The sequence below is a fragment of the Drosophila montana genome, unplaced genomic scaffold, assembly GCF_035044405.1.
Source record: "Drosophila montana isolate Dmon_TW-CO22-7 unplaced genomic scaffold, ASM3504440v1 contig_3847_1, whole genome shotgun sequence".
NCBI classification, from domain to species: domain Eukaryota; kingdom Metazoa; phylum Arthropoda; class Insecta; order Diptera; family Drosophilidae; genus Drosophila; species Drosophila montana.
The window spans coordinates 245,477-262,852 of NW_026998719.1; the positions used below are offsets into that span (position 1 = coordinate 245,477).

The 17,376-nt window shown below is 42.5% G+C and overlaps 5 protein-coding genes across 5 annotated transcripts; 3 read left to right on the top strand and 2 right to left on the bottom strand.

Moving 5' to 3' along the window:
• The first annotated feature begins 88 nt into the window (after nucleotides 1-88).
• Nucleotides 89-978, top strand: LOC135438203 (uncharacterized protein C7orf50 homolog). Its single transcript, XM_064696427.1, has 2 exons — nucleotides 89-254; nucleotides 317-978. Exons 1-2 carry the CDS (start codon nucleotides 89-91, stop codon nucleotides 880-882), a joined length of 732 nt encoding a protein of 243 aa, XP_064552497.1. The 3' UTR covers nucleotides 883-978.
• On the bottom strand, nucleotides 924-3,619 carry LOC135438200 (nucleolar MIF4G domain-containing protein 1 homolog). Its single transcript, XM_064696422.1, has 2 exons — nucleotides 2,703-3,619; nucleotides 924-2,644 (listed from the first exon to the last, which is right to left on the bottom strand). The coding sequence occupies exons 1-2, from the start codon at nucleotides 3,565-3,567 to the stop codon at nucleotides 972-974; spliced, it is 2,538 nt and encodes an 845-aa protein (XP_064552492.1). The 5' UTR covers nucleotides 3,568-3,619; the 3' UTR covers nucleotides 924-971.
• An 83-nt stretch (nucleotides 3,620-3,702) lies between these two features.
• Nucleotides 3,703-4,348, top strand: mRpL23 (mitochondrial ribosomal protein L23). The gene is made up of 2 exons (XM_064696429.1): nucleotides 3,703-4,057; nucleotides 4,125-4,348. Exons 1-2 carry the CDS (start codon nucleotides 3,764-3,766, stop codon nucleotides 4,281-4,283), a joined length of 453 nt encoding a protein of 150 aa, XP_064552499.1. The 5' UTR covers nucleotides 3,703-3,763; the 3' UTR covers nucleotides 4,284-4,348.
• On the bottom strand, nucleotides 4,309-5,044 carry LOC135438206 (thioredoxin, mitochondrial). Its single transcript, XM_064696430.1, has 2 exons — nucleotides 4,715-5,044; nucleotides 4,309-4,659 (listed from the first exon to the last, which is right to left on the bottom strand). The coding sequence occupies exons 1-2, from the start codon at nucleotides 4,888-4,890 to the stop codon at nucleotides 4,410-4,412; spliced, it is 426 nt and encodes a 141-aa protein (XP_064552500.1). The 5' UTR covers nucleotides 4,891-5,044; the 3' UTR covers nucleotides 4,309-4,409.
• A 213-nt stretch (nucleotides 5,045-5,257) lies between these two features.
• On the top strand, nucleotides 5,258-9,170 carry LOC135438199 (E3 ubiquitin-protein ligase MARCHF6). The gene is made up of 2 exons (XM_064696421.1): nucleotides 5,258-7,337; nucleotides 7,402-9,170. Exons 1-2 carry the CDS (start codon nucleotides 5,682-5,684, stop codon nucleotides 8,827-8,829), a joined length of 3,084 nt encoding a protein of 1,027 aa, XP_064552491.1. The 5' UTR covers nucleotides 5,258-5,681; the 3' UTR covers nucleotides 8,830-9,170.
• Nucleotides 9,171-17,376: the final 8,206 nt, after the last annotated feature.

Genomic DNA, 17,376 nt, shown 5'->3' on the forward strand with positions numbered 1-17,376 from the left:
ATTTTGGGTCCAAAAACAACAAAGAGCACATGAAACGAGTAAAATAATTTAAAATAAGTTTGGAAGAAAAATCAAAAAGACAATAAATATGGCACGTACCGAACTGGAAATAAAGAAGCAAAAGCGTAAGGCCAAAAAACGTAAACATGACACGCAGCCAGCGGGAAGCGACGACGAAGTGGCCAACAAAAGTTTAATTGTGGAGGAGCAGGTGGCAGCGGAAGCCCAGGCGAAGGAACAGCTGCCCCGTAAAAGTAAGCAAATTTTTTATTTTATTTTATTACAAATGTATTATTCAACATGTTTCTGATTGCAGCCAAGGCGTCCAAGCGCAAGATCCAGGCGGAGCAGGGTGCCATCAAAGAGAAACGCAGCAAACAAACAGATGAAATTAAGGAAGACGCCGCCACAGATGATGAGCTAGATGACATGCCCACAGCGGAACAACTGGAGGAGGCGACCAAGCCCGAGAATTCGAATGCCATTGTTACGGTACGACAAAAGAAAAAACAGAAACACTTGCAGCGGCTAGAGACACAAAAAGATCAGAGTGCCGACAAAGAAGCCAAGCGCAATGAGGAGTACCTACGCAAGTGGCGGGACAGTAGGCAAGATTGGAAGTTTGAAAAATTGCGACAAATTTCCATACAACAAACGGCCTTCGATGAGAAAAAGGTTGGCGCAGATATTTGGCCCATTGCTTTGGAGTATCTAGCGGGCTCAAAGGGCGCGGCAAAGGCAATCATTAGCAAACTGGCCGAGGATGCCATACAAGAAATGGACAAACAGTGTGAACAGCTCGAAGAGGAGGCGGAGCGTCAGGCGATTGTAGAATCAACACGGTATCAACGCGCTCGTAACCTGTTGCAAAGTTTCGATTAAGAATTAGTTTCTAGTTTTGATATGAATATAGCAAAAATGCGTTCTTGTTAATATTTAGGGTTTAATAAACAAAAGAAAAAACATGTTATTTATAAATCCACGTATGCCAATAGCTTGTCCAGATGCTCAATGCGTTGTCGGAGCAGCTGTTGTTGGTCTTCCTTGTGCTCCTCCAGTTTCTCAAGCATAAAATGCTGCATAAACAAGCGGATGCTTTGCTTGAACTGCTGCAGCTTGGAATTCTTCGCAATGCGCTCAAACGCCTGGTAGAGTTGGCTCTCCTCGTTGCACAGCAGTAGACGCGTCATAATTTCACGCATAAAATAGAAACTGAGTTTGTGTAATTGCATAAAGTCCACAACCTTCAGCACAGATAACTGAAGACCCGATGCTAGTATCAGCTGCTGCAGGAAGCTAGCGAAGTTGCGTATTTGAAGTTTCGATAGCGTTTCAATATCGTTGATGCGATCCCAGCTGGCAAATTGAAAGGCCAGCTGAAATTTGCGATTATACTGACAGAATTTCAATGCCAGATGCGCATAGTATGGATTCGCACGGCGCTCATTGAGTGCACAATGTATTATCACATATGCAACAGTTCGCTGATCTTTCAGTGACAGATGGAGAATTTTTTCGAATGCATCTACATAGTCGGCGGCGCTCATGATGATGCAAAATATGTTACGTCGCTCGGCGGTGTTCATATGCTGTTTCTTGGCCAGCTCTAGCAGCTTTTCCGAGTAGCGCTCACTTCCTGGTTGCTGGCGCTGTTTCTCTTGCTCTGCCTGGGCGGTGCCCATTTCGGCCAGATTGCCCGCCCATGCTGAGCCCACAATCCACCATTTGCCTAGTTTATCAGCCCGCAGCAAATCTTCCAGGGTGATATTCAGCGTAACAACATAACGTTCATTTCTAAGCATTCCCTTAAGGCGCTTGCGGAGTGTCTCCGCCAGTTCAGGATCATACTGCGGCAACTTACTCATGTTGTTGTTTTTCACAGCGTTCAGAATGTCTACCATAAAACGCAGGCGCGGATTATCCTTTAACTCTAGCGGAGATGCAGCGATTTGCGACTGCACGTTTTGCATCATATTCTTAAAGGCCAGAGGATCATCTTTGCGCAAACGAAATCCAACCGTTTGGAAAATTAGCAACAGGCATTCAACTGACTTCTCGCACAGGCTTCCCGCAAGTCGCGCAATCAGCTCCAGCAATAAGCGCTGCTCGTAGATCTTAAAGATGTACATGTAACACAGGATTAGAACCAGATTGTTCAGTCGCTTATCATCCACTTCCAGTGCGTTAATCTCCTTGACATAGCCATCAAATTGTTCAACAAAGGTTTGCAGAAAATGCGCGCCTATCTCGCTGCCAATATGCGCATGCAGAAAAGCCAGCAGTACCATATGCTCCTGAACCATGCGCTCGTTGGCGCGAGCGCGTCCCAGCAGCGCCTCTTGTAGGAGTTTTGTCAGCGTTTCGTTCATGTTATATCGGGAATTCTTCATGTAGAGCGTCTCGATGCCACTAGAAATCTTATGAAGATTCGCCTCAGACAGTCGATTGAGCATACCCTTGCATTGTTTTTGCAAGCGCGCCAGTTGTTCCGTCTGTTGGGCATTGGAACCTTCGCTGGCAGCAAGCAGCGCCCGTTGATGTGGTGGTATGTATTTCTGGCCGGAACCTTTTGAGTCCACCTCGGCATTGTCGGGCACAATATTGCCATCGGCATCGCGACGTCGTCCGTAAATGTCCTCCTTGTCTGTAAAAATTGATTAAATTGAATTGGTAAAATAAATATTTGACACTACAATGCATACATTTTGTTTGTTCTGTTGTCTGTTCGTTTTCACTATTGGATCTTAGTTCATCATCGTCTTCGTCCTCTTCCATGTCACTTGGATCCGTCGGTCCTTCGTTTTCGTCCAGATCGCTGTCTGCCTCTGACATTGGCTCATCTTCTTCGCTCCACATGCCTGCCTCCTCCTTTTCCTGCTGTTCTTTAAGTTCCTTTTTTCGACGCTGCTTTTCCTCCCATTTTTGTTTCTCCTCCTCATCGTCAAGTACAAAGTCGAGCAGATAGTCCAATCCGTCGTTGAACATTTTTCGAACCATACGATTCTTGTCCTTGCTTTTGTTTAGCTTCAACTTTTTCTCCAGCTTGGCGATTTCCTTATCCTCCTCCACGTTTTCTAGCTTCAATTGCTTCATTCGCTGCTTTCGCGATTTGCTAACTAGCTCCTTTTGCTGGCGCAGCTCTCGCTTGCGTACTTCCATTTCGTCGGCTCGCTGTATCCCGGCGTGTTTCTTGGGCTTCTTGCCTAGGGGTTCGTATGTTTCCACTTTACGTTCTAATGGCAGGCGAGCATTCACCTCCGCATCACTAAAATCGGAGGCTATAGATTCATCATCATCCTCATTCACTTCGCCCCCCAGCAGTTCTTCTCGAGTCATTTCCTCGGGCTTCAGCTGCTTCTTTTTTGGCTTTTTCTTCTTTTTGCTTGTCTTTGTCGCTGCTAAAGCCGCAGCCGCTGCTGCCTCTGCTACGCGCTGCGCTCCATTTGTTTTGTCCGCATGGTAGATTCTCTTGTTGTTTTTCTTTGTCTCCTGTTTCAGCTTGCGCTGCTCCTTGCGGCTGAGCGGCTTCTTAGGTGCATTCGCTGTTTTCTTTTTCAGTTTCACCATGTCAACAAATTCCACTTTGAAATCGAGTTGTTAGTGTTGCCAAATCAGCTGTGCACAACACGTGTGTGGGATTTTTTGGTGCATTTTTGCTGTGGAGCTTGATACATTTTCCAGGCAAAACAGCTGACTCGCTTTTGTTGTTCGAGTATAGTTTTTTTATTATTGATATTTTTTATTAACACACAATCTGTGAATTATGTCCACGCGCTGGTATCCTATTTATCAACGTGGCAATCCGCAGTTGCGCGTCTTTTTGCCCAACTTTTGGATGAAGCTGGTGCGACCCACAGAGGAGCAGCCGGCAAATATTGTTACCTTTGCCGTGTCCACGGAAATGACCAAGCACGATGTGAAAAACTATTTGGAAAAGATTTACAAAGTGCCCGTGGTGGATGTTCGTACACGTATTGCGCTTGGCGAGACCAAACGTGATCAAACCTACGGCTATGTGACCAAACAAGACGACGTTAAATTGGCTTATGTAACCATGGTGAGTGAGCAGGCTGAACTAAGGCTAAAAACTTTAGTTGCAGGTAAATAATTTTTGCTTTTTGCAGCCGAAAACCGAAGCATTTACTTTTCCGGATCTTTTTGCGAATAAAGCGGAACAACAGGAGAAGGACGAAAAGTCAATGGATGAGTCGAAGGCGGGCTTTCGCAAGTTTTTGGAGCGCAACAAGAAGCGACCCGGTACACCGGGCTGGTACTCTATTTAGGCTTTTAAGTTATATATAGCTTAAGTAGTTTGCAACGAATAATAACATTTATTTTGAAAAACCCATATTAGTTGAGTAAAACAAGTTTAAAGCTTAGAAACATTTATGATGCCAAAGGGAGTACTTCTACTGCTTCGCATTTTTGACCGCCGTGGCTACCCAGGCGCGTATCTTGTCCTCATCCTGAAGTCCAACCATGCGTTGCACTTCCTTGCCGTTTTGCATAACCATAAGCACGGGAACGGCGCCCACATCGTAATCCAGCGCTAGCTCACTGTGTTCGTCAATGTCAACTTTAGCCAGTTTAATGGAGCCCGCCTGCTCGCCCACAATGGTCTCTATGCGCGGGGTCAGGAGTTTGCAAGGATTGCACCAACTATAGAGGGAAATGTTGGTATAGAAATCTTTTGACAAGAATGTGCTTTACTAACGTTGCAAAAAAGTCCACTATCACGGGCTCCTGGCTGTTCTTCACCTTCTTGTCAAAGTCCTCTGAGCTCTGTACTTTGAAGATTTCCCTTTTCTTCGGCGTCACTGAGAATGCACGCTGACTGCTACGCACCTGTCGCGTCACATTTCCAAACACATTAAATATTTGTCTTTGCATTTTGCAATTTGTTCAGATTAAAAGTTACGAGAGTTTATACTATAGTTGACGGCGCTGCTTAAAGTGCCAGCGTTACCAACAGTTACGAAACAGCTGTTTTATTTTTGTTGTTGACCAGTGTGACCACTAGAGGTTAATTTAAAAATGCTTGGCGTTCATACACTAAGCTTAAAAACGTTCTTGGAAACCGGAGCCGGAGCTTTAATACTCTTGCAGATTTACGAAGCGAACACTAATCCACCATACACACTAACATTTTGATTATTTCAAATTTTTGTTTTGATACAGTCGAAAAGTTTGCTGTTATTCATCAAAACAGCTTTGAAAAGAATATCCTATTGTTTAATAATCAAGTCTTCATAGATCACTACACATTGCATGTGAAATTAAAAAGACCTTAACTGGAGTATAAAATACCAAAGTTTCTATTTACAAGAATACCTTAAAGGTACAAACTTTTTAAAATACCAACACACGTACACACACATACACACGCACGGACACATACTGTAACACGTATTCGCGTCAGGCATAAAAAATTGTAATATCAAAAGTTCAATTGATTTGATTGTACACTAAAATCAAATTTCAAGTGTTAGTTCTGCTTCGACGGTTTGTTTGACAGTTTTCGAAACGTGTGCAAGTGCAAATTGTGCGTTTCTACCACGAAACACGTTAAACGGATTCTGGGTGCAATTCGTGAGCACCTCTTGAACTGCGCAAATGGCCAATAGCTATAGAAAGGTGGAAGCAGCAGACGACGAAAAGTAGAGGACAACAGACGTAGCAAGATGGATGATCTCTCGCAGGGCGACATCTGTCGCGTCTGCCGCTGCGAGGCGTTGCCAGATCGCCCGCTCTTCTATCCCTGCATTTGCACGGGAAGTATCAAATACATACATCAGGATTGCCTAATGCAATGGATGCGTTACTCGCACAAGGAATACTGTGAGCTGTGCGGCCATCGTTTCAGTTTTCAGCCCATCTATGCACCGGATATGCCGCGAGTTCTACCTTTGCGCGATGTGCTCATGGGTCTGATGTCCGCGGTGTTGGAGGGCGCACGCTGCTGGCTGCACTACTCGCTGGTGGGCATGGCCTGGTTTGGTGTGGTGCCTCTATCGGCGTATCGTACCTATCGCTATCTATTTCGGGCCAGCTCATTCGATATGATTCTCTCGCTGCCGTTTGACATCTTCTCCATGGAGAATCTGGCTGCGGATGCATTTCGTGGCTGTTTTGTGGTGACTTGTACGCTATTGTCTTTTATTGGCCTGGTCTGGTTGCGTGAGCAAATTCTCCATGGTGGCGGACCCGATTGGCTCGAGCGTGACGAGGCGCCGGCTGCAGCAGCGGCTGCTCCAGCTGTGCCTGCTGTTGCCGCAGCGGCCGCACCGCCAGTTGCGCGAGCTGCGCCAGTTGCGCGAGCTGAGCCAGATGCAGCTCAAGATGATAATAACAACGGTGACGCACCGCAGGATGTGCCAATGGATAATGCTGCACCAGCAGTGGCTGATCCGGCTGACAACGAAGGCGATGCTCCACAGCCAGCGGCTGTGCCCGCTGCAGGTGTCGCCCCCGGTGGCGGCATTGCTGCCGCTGCTGATGCAGACAACGATGAACAGAACTGGAATCCCATGGACTGGGATCGGGCCGCCGAAGAGCTAACCTGGGAGCGTTTACTTGGCTTGGATGGTTCACTGGTCTTCTTAGAGCATGTTTTCTGGATAATCTCGCTAAACACCATGTTCATCTTTACGTTCGCCTTTTGCCCGTATTGCGTGGGAAACTTTATACTGAGCTCCATGGATCTGTTGCAGCCGGAAAAGCCATTGCTGCATTTTCATGGACTGATTACTACGCTCTTTGGATACTGTTGCATCGGACTGACGCTGGTAGTGCTGCACTTCTTTGCACGCGTTTTTCGGCTGCGTCGCATCTGCTGGTTCATTGGACTCTGTTACATTGTGGTGAAGGTATCGCTGCTGTCTGTGGTGGAGATAGGCGTACTGCCGCTAATCTGCGGCTGGTGGCTGGACATATGCTCGCTGCCGTTGCTCGATGCCAGCCTTAAAGATCGTAAGACCAGCTTTAAGGCTGCACCGGGCACATCGCTCTTTGTCCACTGGATGTTTGGCATGGTGTACGTCTATTATTTTGCCGCCTTTATATCGCTGCTGCGCGAGGTGCTGCGTCCCGGTGTCCTTTGGATCTTTCGCAATGTCAACGATCCCGATTTCAGTCCCATACAAGAAATGATTCATGTGCCCATTGTGCGTCATATACGCCGTTTAGTTGCATCGGCGATGATCTTTGGCTTTGCCGTGCTGCTAATGCTCTGGCTGCCAATACGTATACTGCAAGTGCTGTGGCCCAATTTCTTACCCTATGCCCTAAGCGGCGACTCGGAGGTAAATGATCTAAGCTTGCAGCTGCTTTTGCTACAGGTGGGTAATACATCCTTACATCGATGTGGCTTCTACTTCTAATGTAACATGTTTGCCTTGACAGATTGTGCTGCCCGGCTTCTTCGAGCAAACCCAAACACGCATTTGGCTGAAGGGATTACTGCGTATCTGGTGCACGGCTGTGGCCTGGCTGCTTGGCATACGAAGTTATTTGCTGCCCGCACCGGAGCCACAAGCTGCCGAGGAAGCCGAACCAGCAGCTCAGCCAGCGGAAGCGCCTGGCGTTGCCGCTGCACTGCCGCCACCAGCTCCAGTGCCGGAGCCAGCTCAACCACGAAATTTGGCTGCCGCTCACCAGGCTATAATGCAACGTGATGTGCCCATCGGCTTTCAACCATACGAGCGTCCCACATTCTTTTCCCTACGCCTGTGCGCGCTCCTCTCGCTGATGTGCTTGTCAATTGTGTGCGCCGCCATGTTGATACTTACTGTGCCCGTCTACATAGGCCGTCGTCTGATGATGCTCTGGACGGGTCAGCCGGGTGACAAGGCTCCTCCGCAATTGGCGGCTGACTTGCCTGCAGCAGATCCAGAGGCGGCACGCAAAAACGAGCGTTTGCTACGTCCCCATGAACTCTACACGGCCGAAATTGGCGGCTATCTATGCTGGATTGTGTCACGTGGCGTTGCTGTAGTGGTAACGCTTCTGCCCCAGGGACGCGCCGCAATTGTCAACAAGCTGAAGCATTGGGCTCGCGTCGCACTGCAATACGCGCTTCCAGTTTTGACGCTGCTGGGCATTTTTGTTCTGGTGCCGTTGCTGTTTGGACTACTGCTGGAGCTGGTGATGGTCATACCTTTGCGTGTGAAACCGCGCAAAACACCTATACACTTTTTGTGGCAGGATTGGGCATTGGGCGTGTTGTATACCAAAATTGCCATAGCACTCACTCTAATGGGACCGGATTGGCATCTAAAGCGAGCACTGGAACGCGCCTATACGGATGGACTGCGAGATTTCGATTTGAAATTTGTAATGCGTGATCTGGCTGTGCCGGTGGTGACAACATTTGGACTCGCCCTGGCTATACCCTATGTTATTGGCCATTCGATATTGCCCATATTCTTTACCGATCCGTACACTCGCCTGGACATCTCTTTAATGGTTTATCCCATAAGCTTCATTGTTGTGGGCAGCGTTTGTTTTGTGCTCTTCCAGATTAAGCAATTGAAGAAGCTCTATCTGTCGATCAAGGTAGACAAATATCTAGTGGGTCAGCGTCTGGTCAATTATGAGCATCGCAAGAAGCAGAAGGCTCAACAAGCGGCCGCTGCTCAAGAACTTAAGGCACGCCAAGAGGCCGAGGAGGCGCAGCTGGCGCAAGCACAAGATGGCGGCGTAGTCGGTTTTGGGGTGCGCAACGAGGAGCCATTACTGGAATTAGCGGAGCAAGCGGCTCTGCATGCGCGTCGGCGTCGAGAGCAGTTGCCACGCCCACTGATTGTTGATGCCAACGAGGAGCTGCTCTAGGGTTACGTCTACTTTATGTGCATGTTTATAATGGAGTCTCTGCTGATATATCTTTGTTTAATTCATACGCTACAGCCAGAGCAAGCCATATGAGTTGATGCCACAATCGAAGACCCAAACCGAAGTAGCTTGGGCAGGCGCTTCAAATTTTCAAGTTAAATAATTCTTCGTTTTCTTTCTTTAGTTCTTTTTTATATGTTAGCCACAATTGTTTGTTAAATTTTTTCGCTTATAGGTCCTAAACTGTATGATAATTTAAGCCAGCCAGATATAGCCAATAATTACCATCTGATTAACACTTCACTTATTTATCCTATATATATATATATATAAACCATAAACACTTTTCGATTGCTTTGTAATATGTTTTGGAATTTGAACAAAACACAAAAAACGAGAAAAGAAAAACACTAAATCCAAGTATGGCTTGATAATATATATAAAATGATAATGGCGATCCATAAATAATATATATATATATAAATGTATGTATGTATATGTAGAGAGATTACCTTGTATTAGAATCTGATACGATATATGTATGTACGAAAATTATTTCCGATCATAACAAGAATATTTCAAATAAAAACTTGGTAAATGTGGTGAAAACTTTTGAGTAGCTTTACGAACTTGTAAAAATTATATATGTATACATTTATTATTAATAAATAAATTTAACTTTAAATTTCAATGGAAAAAACAATTGTTTTCTCTGTATTGTACGACAAGCAACTAACATATATAACGTTTTAGATGTTAGAGAAGCTTCATTCCGGGAAATGCATTTCCTATAAATATAATTTCTACTTTGTTCTCAAAAGAATATAGACTTAGTGACTGTTTGTACGCAAATTGGAATGAATACCAGGCAGCAGGAAACTCGAGAGTCACGGCTAACTAAATTTGGCAGACTTGAAGATTGAAAAAATATCCTGCACAGGACACAATTTTAAATTCAGTGCATTCGATACGATTAGGCAGCTTTTACACAGCGAACAGAGTATTGTGCAGTCGATTGCACTGTAAAAGTTTTACGTACAAAAAGCATGCAGTTAAATTATAATTCCTGGAAACTTCTTAATGTGAAATCGCGACTGGATAGCCGTGTGTGATACCAAAACAACTTATTCAATTGCAGACCAATTAATTGAATGATCATTACGTTATTGCTGTGCACTTCTTTGGGCGCGTCCTTCTGCCTGCCTTTGGCCAGTTGATTATGTCCATTTGTTCGGTCAGAATGTCGCCTGCCTTTTCCACGGAAATGCATCAAGCTGTGCTCGTTATACGCCCGCGTCCTACCATTGACAATTTCAATTACGCTTCAAACAACATCGATGCAGTGCATGCTACAGCCCGGAGCTGCACCACAGGCCCAGCATATTGATAGCTTAAATACGGCGTATAGCAAGATGTACAACAATTTATGTGATTTTCTTTCTTTCATATTTCTAGCAGAGCAAATTAAATGAGTTGTTTGCTTTATGCAGATAATACTGATAATATATCAAATTAATTTTCAAAGCTTACAAAAACACATACAAAGATTAGGAATAAAATGAAATATAAATCATTGAAATATATATCACCTTTTGTATTTTCTGTAGCTCGAGGTCAGTGAATGTTATTATTTTTGCATAAATAATAATTACCAAAGATTGAGCAGGTTGTCTGCATAGCGTTTTTCACGATTATATCTATTTATGTACCAGAAAGTAGATTCTTGTTTTGCCTACCTCACTTTTTGCTTTGCTTGACGCTTACAATTCTCAACAAGTTAAAGCTTCAAAGGAACTATAAACAAAGTTCGCAACGTTCAGTATAAAGCCGATTAATGTTTTATTAAAATACTTTTTTCTTTTAAAGAAATATATATCTTTTATGGTTACCAATTTATTTAGGTCCAATTGCAAGCGCCGCCTAGTACTTGCCATGCCGCTTGTGTGTTACAGTAATCTCTGCAATGTCAGACCAGCTTAAAGCCCACAGCTCATAAATAAATAAACCCAACTCCATGGCGTGCCATTCGGCTATACACCCACAACTCCGTGCACCTTTGTGTCCAGTATTTTTTAAGTTGGCTATTGCCTATGGCTGGATTTATATAATTTTTTAGCCTTTGTTTGCCGCTCGCCGCCCATCGGTCCGCCGCCTAGCGGTCCGACCGGCATGCGTGTTTTATTGGCCATAATCGAGCAACGAGCGGGCAGCGGCACAGCACTTAGCACTCCTTAAGTTTAACAACTTCACGCTCAATCAGTGACGACAGCGTTGAGCTATAAAAACGTAGCAGCTCGAACTTCAAACTTTAACCCAAGACAGGCCATAAAATATAGCAGCTAGCACGGAATGCGACCATGCCCACAAAATGCTGAAAACTTCCAAAAACAAAAGGAAAACAAGAAAATAAGAAGAACAGGTAAAGCCTCAAATGGAAAGGGGGTGAAAAAAGCATGAAATAAAAGCCACAACTATTTGAACCTTGTTTTGTTGACATAAAATACCAAAAGTCACCAAGGGTACAAACCGCTGCGGTTCCTGCCTTAACCCTAAACAAAAAAAAAACCTTTGGGGCCTAAACATCGGTCGGTTGTCCTTTGTTACGGAAGGTTTTTTTTGTTATTAGATAATAAAACATGGGGAAAAGCTGCACACTTGAGGCTATATGTGGTATATGTATATATTTATTATAAAATTAAATTGTACTTAAAGTAGCTTACAAAATTTATTTTTTTCAAAAATTTGTTTGAATTTCTACTTTTGAATATTTAACGATTTTAGTTATTGAGAAAGTGCATTCGCTGGTCGTCTACCTACCACTACGTTTGTTCATTTTTGTTGCCCTCATCATTTTGTTTTGCTTTTGTGGTTAACTATTTGGGCTGCTGAGGCGGACATTTCCTTCTCTTCAACTCGGTGCTAAAGCTTTTACACAAATTATTTTATTTTGCGTTGAAAAAATAATAAAATATGGCAACGCAAATCAAAGGCCACTTCAATGGGCCCAAACAAATATATAAAAAACAAAAACAAGCAGCTGCAAAAAGATATAATAAAACACTTTTTGCCGTGGCAACGAGCAATTTTTGACTAGAGTTGGCCACGAGCTGTGGATAACAATGTCAGCAGGAGCTGCTCTGTGGGGTCATAGAATAAGTGCCAGGATGCGACGTGAGAGCGCGTGTACTATACAAAACCAGCTTAACAACAACAACAACATTAACAACAACAATATGACTAGCTGCTTCCTTTATGGCTAATTTTAGACAATTAATGAAGTGTTGGCTACGCTTGATAAGAGCTTCAAGTGAGCCAGCAGTAAACAACGCAACAACATCAACAACAACAACAACAACAACAACAACAACAAACCATAACAACAGCAACTAAGTCATGCAAATGAGCGACAGTTAAGGCAGCTGCCTGGCACATATATAACGCATACGCCGCGTCTGCCCCTGGTGATGTGTGGCGTCTGATAAGGGCGTAAATCCAGCAAGAGACTGCGACAGGGGCGAAGAAGTTATCACCATTGACATATGAACTTGTTAATTTTGAGCAGGAATACCCCCAAAAAAAAAAGGAAGAAGGAAAATAAATAAAAAGGGACCAGAGAGCTGGCAACATGTGAGGGTGCAGAGACTTGGCTGCTTGGTCTTTGGAATGTAAAACTTCAGAGTTTTGCTTAAGGCTGTGCAAAAGTTTGTGTAAACTTTAAGCAGGGATCACATCAAAGCCATCTCACTGTATCCTGTACACAATAAATTGCGTAAAAATGAATTTTAGTTGTGGGTTTACATATGAGCAGCACACAAAAGAAAACAACTTTAATTCTTTTACATTTTTTTCGTCTCATCAACAAATTGGCAATAGATCTGCGGCATCTCGCAGTCGACATTTGTGTTTTCTGTATTTTACTAAATGCACTCGCAATATTTTAAGCTTAATGAAACTAATTAAATATTCAATGCATTATTTAAATGGACACACATTTCGCCTGGCACCAACAACAATGAACAGTTCCAAATGCTCGTCTGTATTTCAAACGCTGACATTTTAATTATTTAAATGAATTTTCGGTTACAGTTACAACAAAATGCCAAATAGTGGCGAATGAATTGATTGAATTTTATTTGCGTTGCCATTACAAATGTGTAATGCAGCTCTATTTGAGCCCAAACCAATAGCCCTTATTTGATATAAGGTTATGCGGCTTTTGTGGCATTTTGCGTATCAATGCAAATACAACAACAACAATTATAACGCCTGGCTGCCCTTTTGACTCTGGCATCCAGCCAAGAAGACGGGCTATAAGCCGTAGAACTTAAAGCTCCCAAATCCGCTTACTGCTAACAAGTGATAAATTTTGTGTGTACGTATAGAGACGACTTTCGCTAGTTGTCACGCGCGGCGTATACGTAACTTAAGTGCATTTTGTGTGCATGGAGCCAGTCAGATGCATATTTCTAAAAAATGAATTATGCGACCGCAAATGCTACATTATTTTATTTATGATGCATTATTGACTTGGCTAAAGTCCAAGGCGTTATACTTACTCTAGATGGCCATTGTGTGTGTCTCTGAAATCTATTTGTGATATAGAAAATTCAATTTAGTATATTAAATAAATCGTAAATCCAGTGATTTATATGTTTGTTTAATACGATTGTCAGCTGATGACAATTTCTATAGTCTTATGCAAATTTTACCAACTGTTTGGTTCTGGTGCTGAAATTTCATTTGAATTTATTTACTTCGTTTTAGTTAAAGCAACTATCGAATGACAAATCTTGCATAGCTATTGACTGGAGTAGATCATAGGGCTCAAGAGGTAAGTGCAAGGGTCGTATATGGTTTTCTGAATAGCTTTCATATGCGATTTGAATGTTCTCAACAACGGGCAGCTAACCTCATTAATTTTCATTTAACGAAAGTTCAGTTACCATGCCTTATTAATATTAAAACAAGCATGAATAATCCACTTAACAATCTTGAGGAGCCCATTTGGTAGCTCAACCGAAACGTATGAAACCGAAACCAGTTCATATGTCAACTAGTTTTAGTGTTTTGAAACTGAAATAATATAGTGCTTATCGACAGTGTTCGATCAATTAACCATAAAAAATCGAAAAAGCGAATGCACAATATGACCAGCTGTAGTTGACAGTTAATCAAAGTCCAAGCGTATAAAATGCAGCATATTTCCTTGAAAAGAGGCGCACTAATGACAGCGAGAGAAAGAGAGAAAGAGAGAGAGAGACCCCATCTTGTCCTTATGTCAATCATACGCACCGGGTGACAGTTAAAGCAATTGAAGCGAAAGGCAATGCCATATGGCATATGAGCTTTGGTCGTTCATGCATTGGAGTCGCTGCTGTAAAAGTTTTTGCATGATGACAGCACAAGGGACGGCTGGAGTAGGAGCTGGCTGACAGTGGGCGTTGCCTGGACATCCAAAGAAACTGCTCGAGCCGCCCACTTGAAGGCGATTCCTTCGGAAAATTACTCAGAGATTGTTTCTGTTATGTGGCACACAAATTCTAAAGCATTTGTTTTGCCGACGGCTGGAAGCACAATTTTCTGCATTGTTTTTGTTTCTTTATACCCTAACTGAATGTTTATATATATGCATTTCCGTCATTTTTGAACGAACCAGAAATTTGTTTGCCTTAAAGTAACCTGATCTTCGGGTAGTGTGGCCTGATTGCTGCTATGTTAGGGTATTTCATGTGCGGCATGCCTAAAGTAATTTTTCCATTTAGTTTTTTTGACAACTTTGGCAGTCAGTTGTCACATCTTGTTGTTGCTTAGCTCTGTGCGTTTCGTTCGGGACAAATAGAAAAGTTTTCAATGTTTCCAACTTAAATTGTTTTGTGGTTTAACATGACACCGCGACTGCGAGCAGCTCCCACTTGCCTTGTGTCTTGGCCAATCTAAAGTGGTTTATGTGCCAGTGACTATCAAAATGTGTGGCAACTGAAAGTTAAATCCTTACTGACGCACCCAAAGACACACACAGACACACATTGCGAGGGACGAGCAAAACAAGTGACAATTTTGCAGTTGAAAGAACAGGACTGCGAGTTAGGCTCTTTTGGGCGTAATAAGAGGGATAAACAAATAAAAGTGGGCTTGGCCAAAATATTTTACCACATCTTGCGAGGAAAGCGTGCAGACCAGATGAGCTTAGCTTCTAATTAGCAAAATACTATATCGTATATAAAATATAGGGTAGTGTTAATTCCTGGACTACAAGAGGTTCGGTTCGTGAACCTTTAAACCATGTTTTTGAGTTAAATCTTGCCATGTGATGTGTTTAAAAAGAAGGGTAATAAAACAAATTAAATTTTTAATTTATAATTGTTAGCTCTATTGATAATATAAAATGTCTCATATATTTTCATAAAGTGGTTCAGTTTCTTCTGATATGTTTTTCGTGCTATTTATACCAAATATTAAAGTTTTAATCACGTGACATGGCATCAGTCCAATATACCCCATTTTCCAATTGAAAACAGGATAGAACCAGCAAATAATAATATAAGTCAAATCTCTTGATTTGTATGGGGCAAAAGTTGAAAGTTGACGCATTTTGAGCGCGTGCTCAAGTGGAGGCAACAATTTTTGGGCCAGTTGGGCAGGGCGGGGAGGATTTGGCGGGGTGGATAACGAAAAGATGTGTAGGCTAAAAATAAATGAATATAAATTGTGACAGAGATGTAAGCTGTTAGCGTCTATAACAGTCGAACTGTAAACTTACAAGCCACAATTAGAGCACACAATCGCACGACAAACAACTTATTTGTCCCACTGTAAATGCTGGCAATTGAGATATGACGAAGCTGCTGTGTGGCAAATGTAAATCGTGGAACCGCTTGGCAAACTTTTCGTTGGTTGCAAATGACATGCAGCAAACTGACATGCAACACATTAAGAAACATTTACCGCTAATGACAGACGCTGGGAAAAAGTTCGCCTTTACAATTCTCATGTACGGCTGTCAAGCACAATATTAAACTCCAGCTCATAGAGGATAAATTCACCGAGCGCTATAATCAAAATGAAACTAATTAACAGCGCCGCACAGTTAGCTGCGTAATTTGCACATAATTAGATAAGCAAAGCGGCCAGCCCGGGGGCTTCATTAGGGCCGAAGTACGCTGCCATTTTCGAGGCACATCTCATACTACCAACCCCTAAACGGTCATATGATATGTGAGCACCATAAGCCGAAAACTGTTGGCATTTTAAAACGCTCTGAGTGGCATTTCGGACAGCTAAAAACACAAAGCACAAAAAAAATGGGGAAAATGTGGGGAAAAACGTGGGGAAAAAAGCAACTTGTGCTCGGCACATGCTAAGTAGGCCAGCATGACGTATGAGTTATGCACTAAGCATTCCCATCTGGCCATCTAAAATGTAGCACTCATGATATGTCTGTGGTACTTAGTAGGGGGTGGCTTCCTGTCCTTTTTTTTGTTTTCCTTTTTTTTTTTTTGTTATGCTCTCCAACTTGGTTTGCTACGGCAGCGCATTGTAAACTTTTTAATAAAGCCACAGTGGACAGCATAATGGGCAAAACAACTTTATATGCACATGGCTAGCTCGGAGAGAGAGGGCGTAAGCAATGCCAAAATAATACGCCATCACAGATATGCGAAAATGCGCTCGGCATTTGGGAGGAGCCATATGGAAATGTATGGCGGGTAAATATGAATGGGTGCGGTACCGGGCTGCCATGGAGATATGATGAATAAATATAAATTCAATGCATGACGAATTTGCAAATGTTATTGGTGTGGCATGAAGTGAATAACAAAAATTTGTTTGCTATTTTGTTTTTTTGTGAAATATAAACCAACAAAAAGTAATATATATATTGCATTGATTGCAGATTGATATCAATGTTAAAAAAAGTTATTTCTACAATAAAGAAAAAAAAGTGAATTTCGGTTATGATATAGTGGTAAATAAAAATATAGAGATAGATGTAGATATAGAAAAATATAGACTTAGTTGGAGCATAGATATGTTGTCAAGATGGATGTTGGAAATAAATAAGCTTTTGATATATACTATAAATTTTGGAAAGAAAAGGAATCTATTGAGAAAATTTACAATAAGTTCTCTAGCTTGATTCTTCAAACGCGTTAGGTAGTAAACCGCATCAACCGTTTTCAATCATAAATTCAATTTAAACCCGGCACACAAAATCACATATGTGAAAAGTGATTATTTTACTATTTAATTAAACTCTTATTTTTCTTTTGCAAATAACACCGTGGCACCGCAATTTGTTTACATTTGATTGAGTTTGAAGAAGAGTGCGGCAACTTGTTGTATGCGTGATATTATTGAGGGCACAGCAAGAGCAACCGCTTATTTGGGCAATTAAATAAACTTTTAAAGCAGACATCACAAAGTTCCGCAGTTAAAGTTTAGCTTAGTTTGGTGCTTGAGTCAGATTAGCAATTAAACAAAAAAGGGCAACTGCTGCGATTTAGCTTTGCACGTTAGATTTTGAGTCTGGTTTCGTGTGCGGCAAAC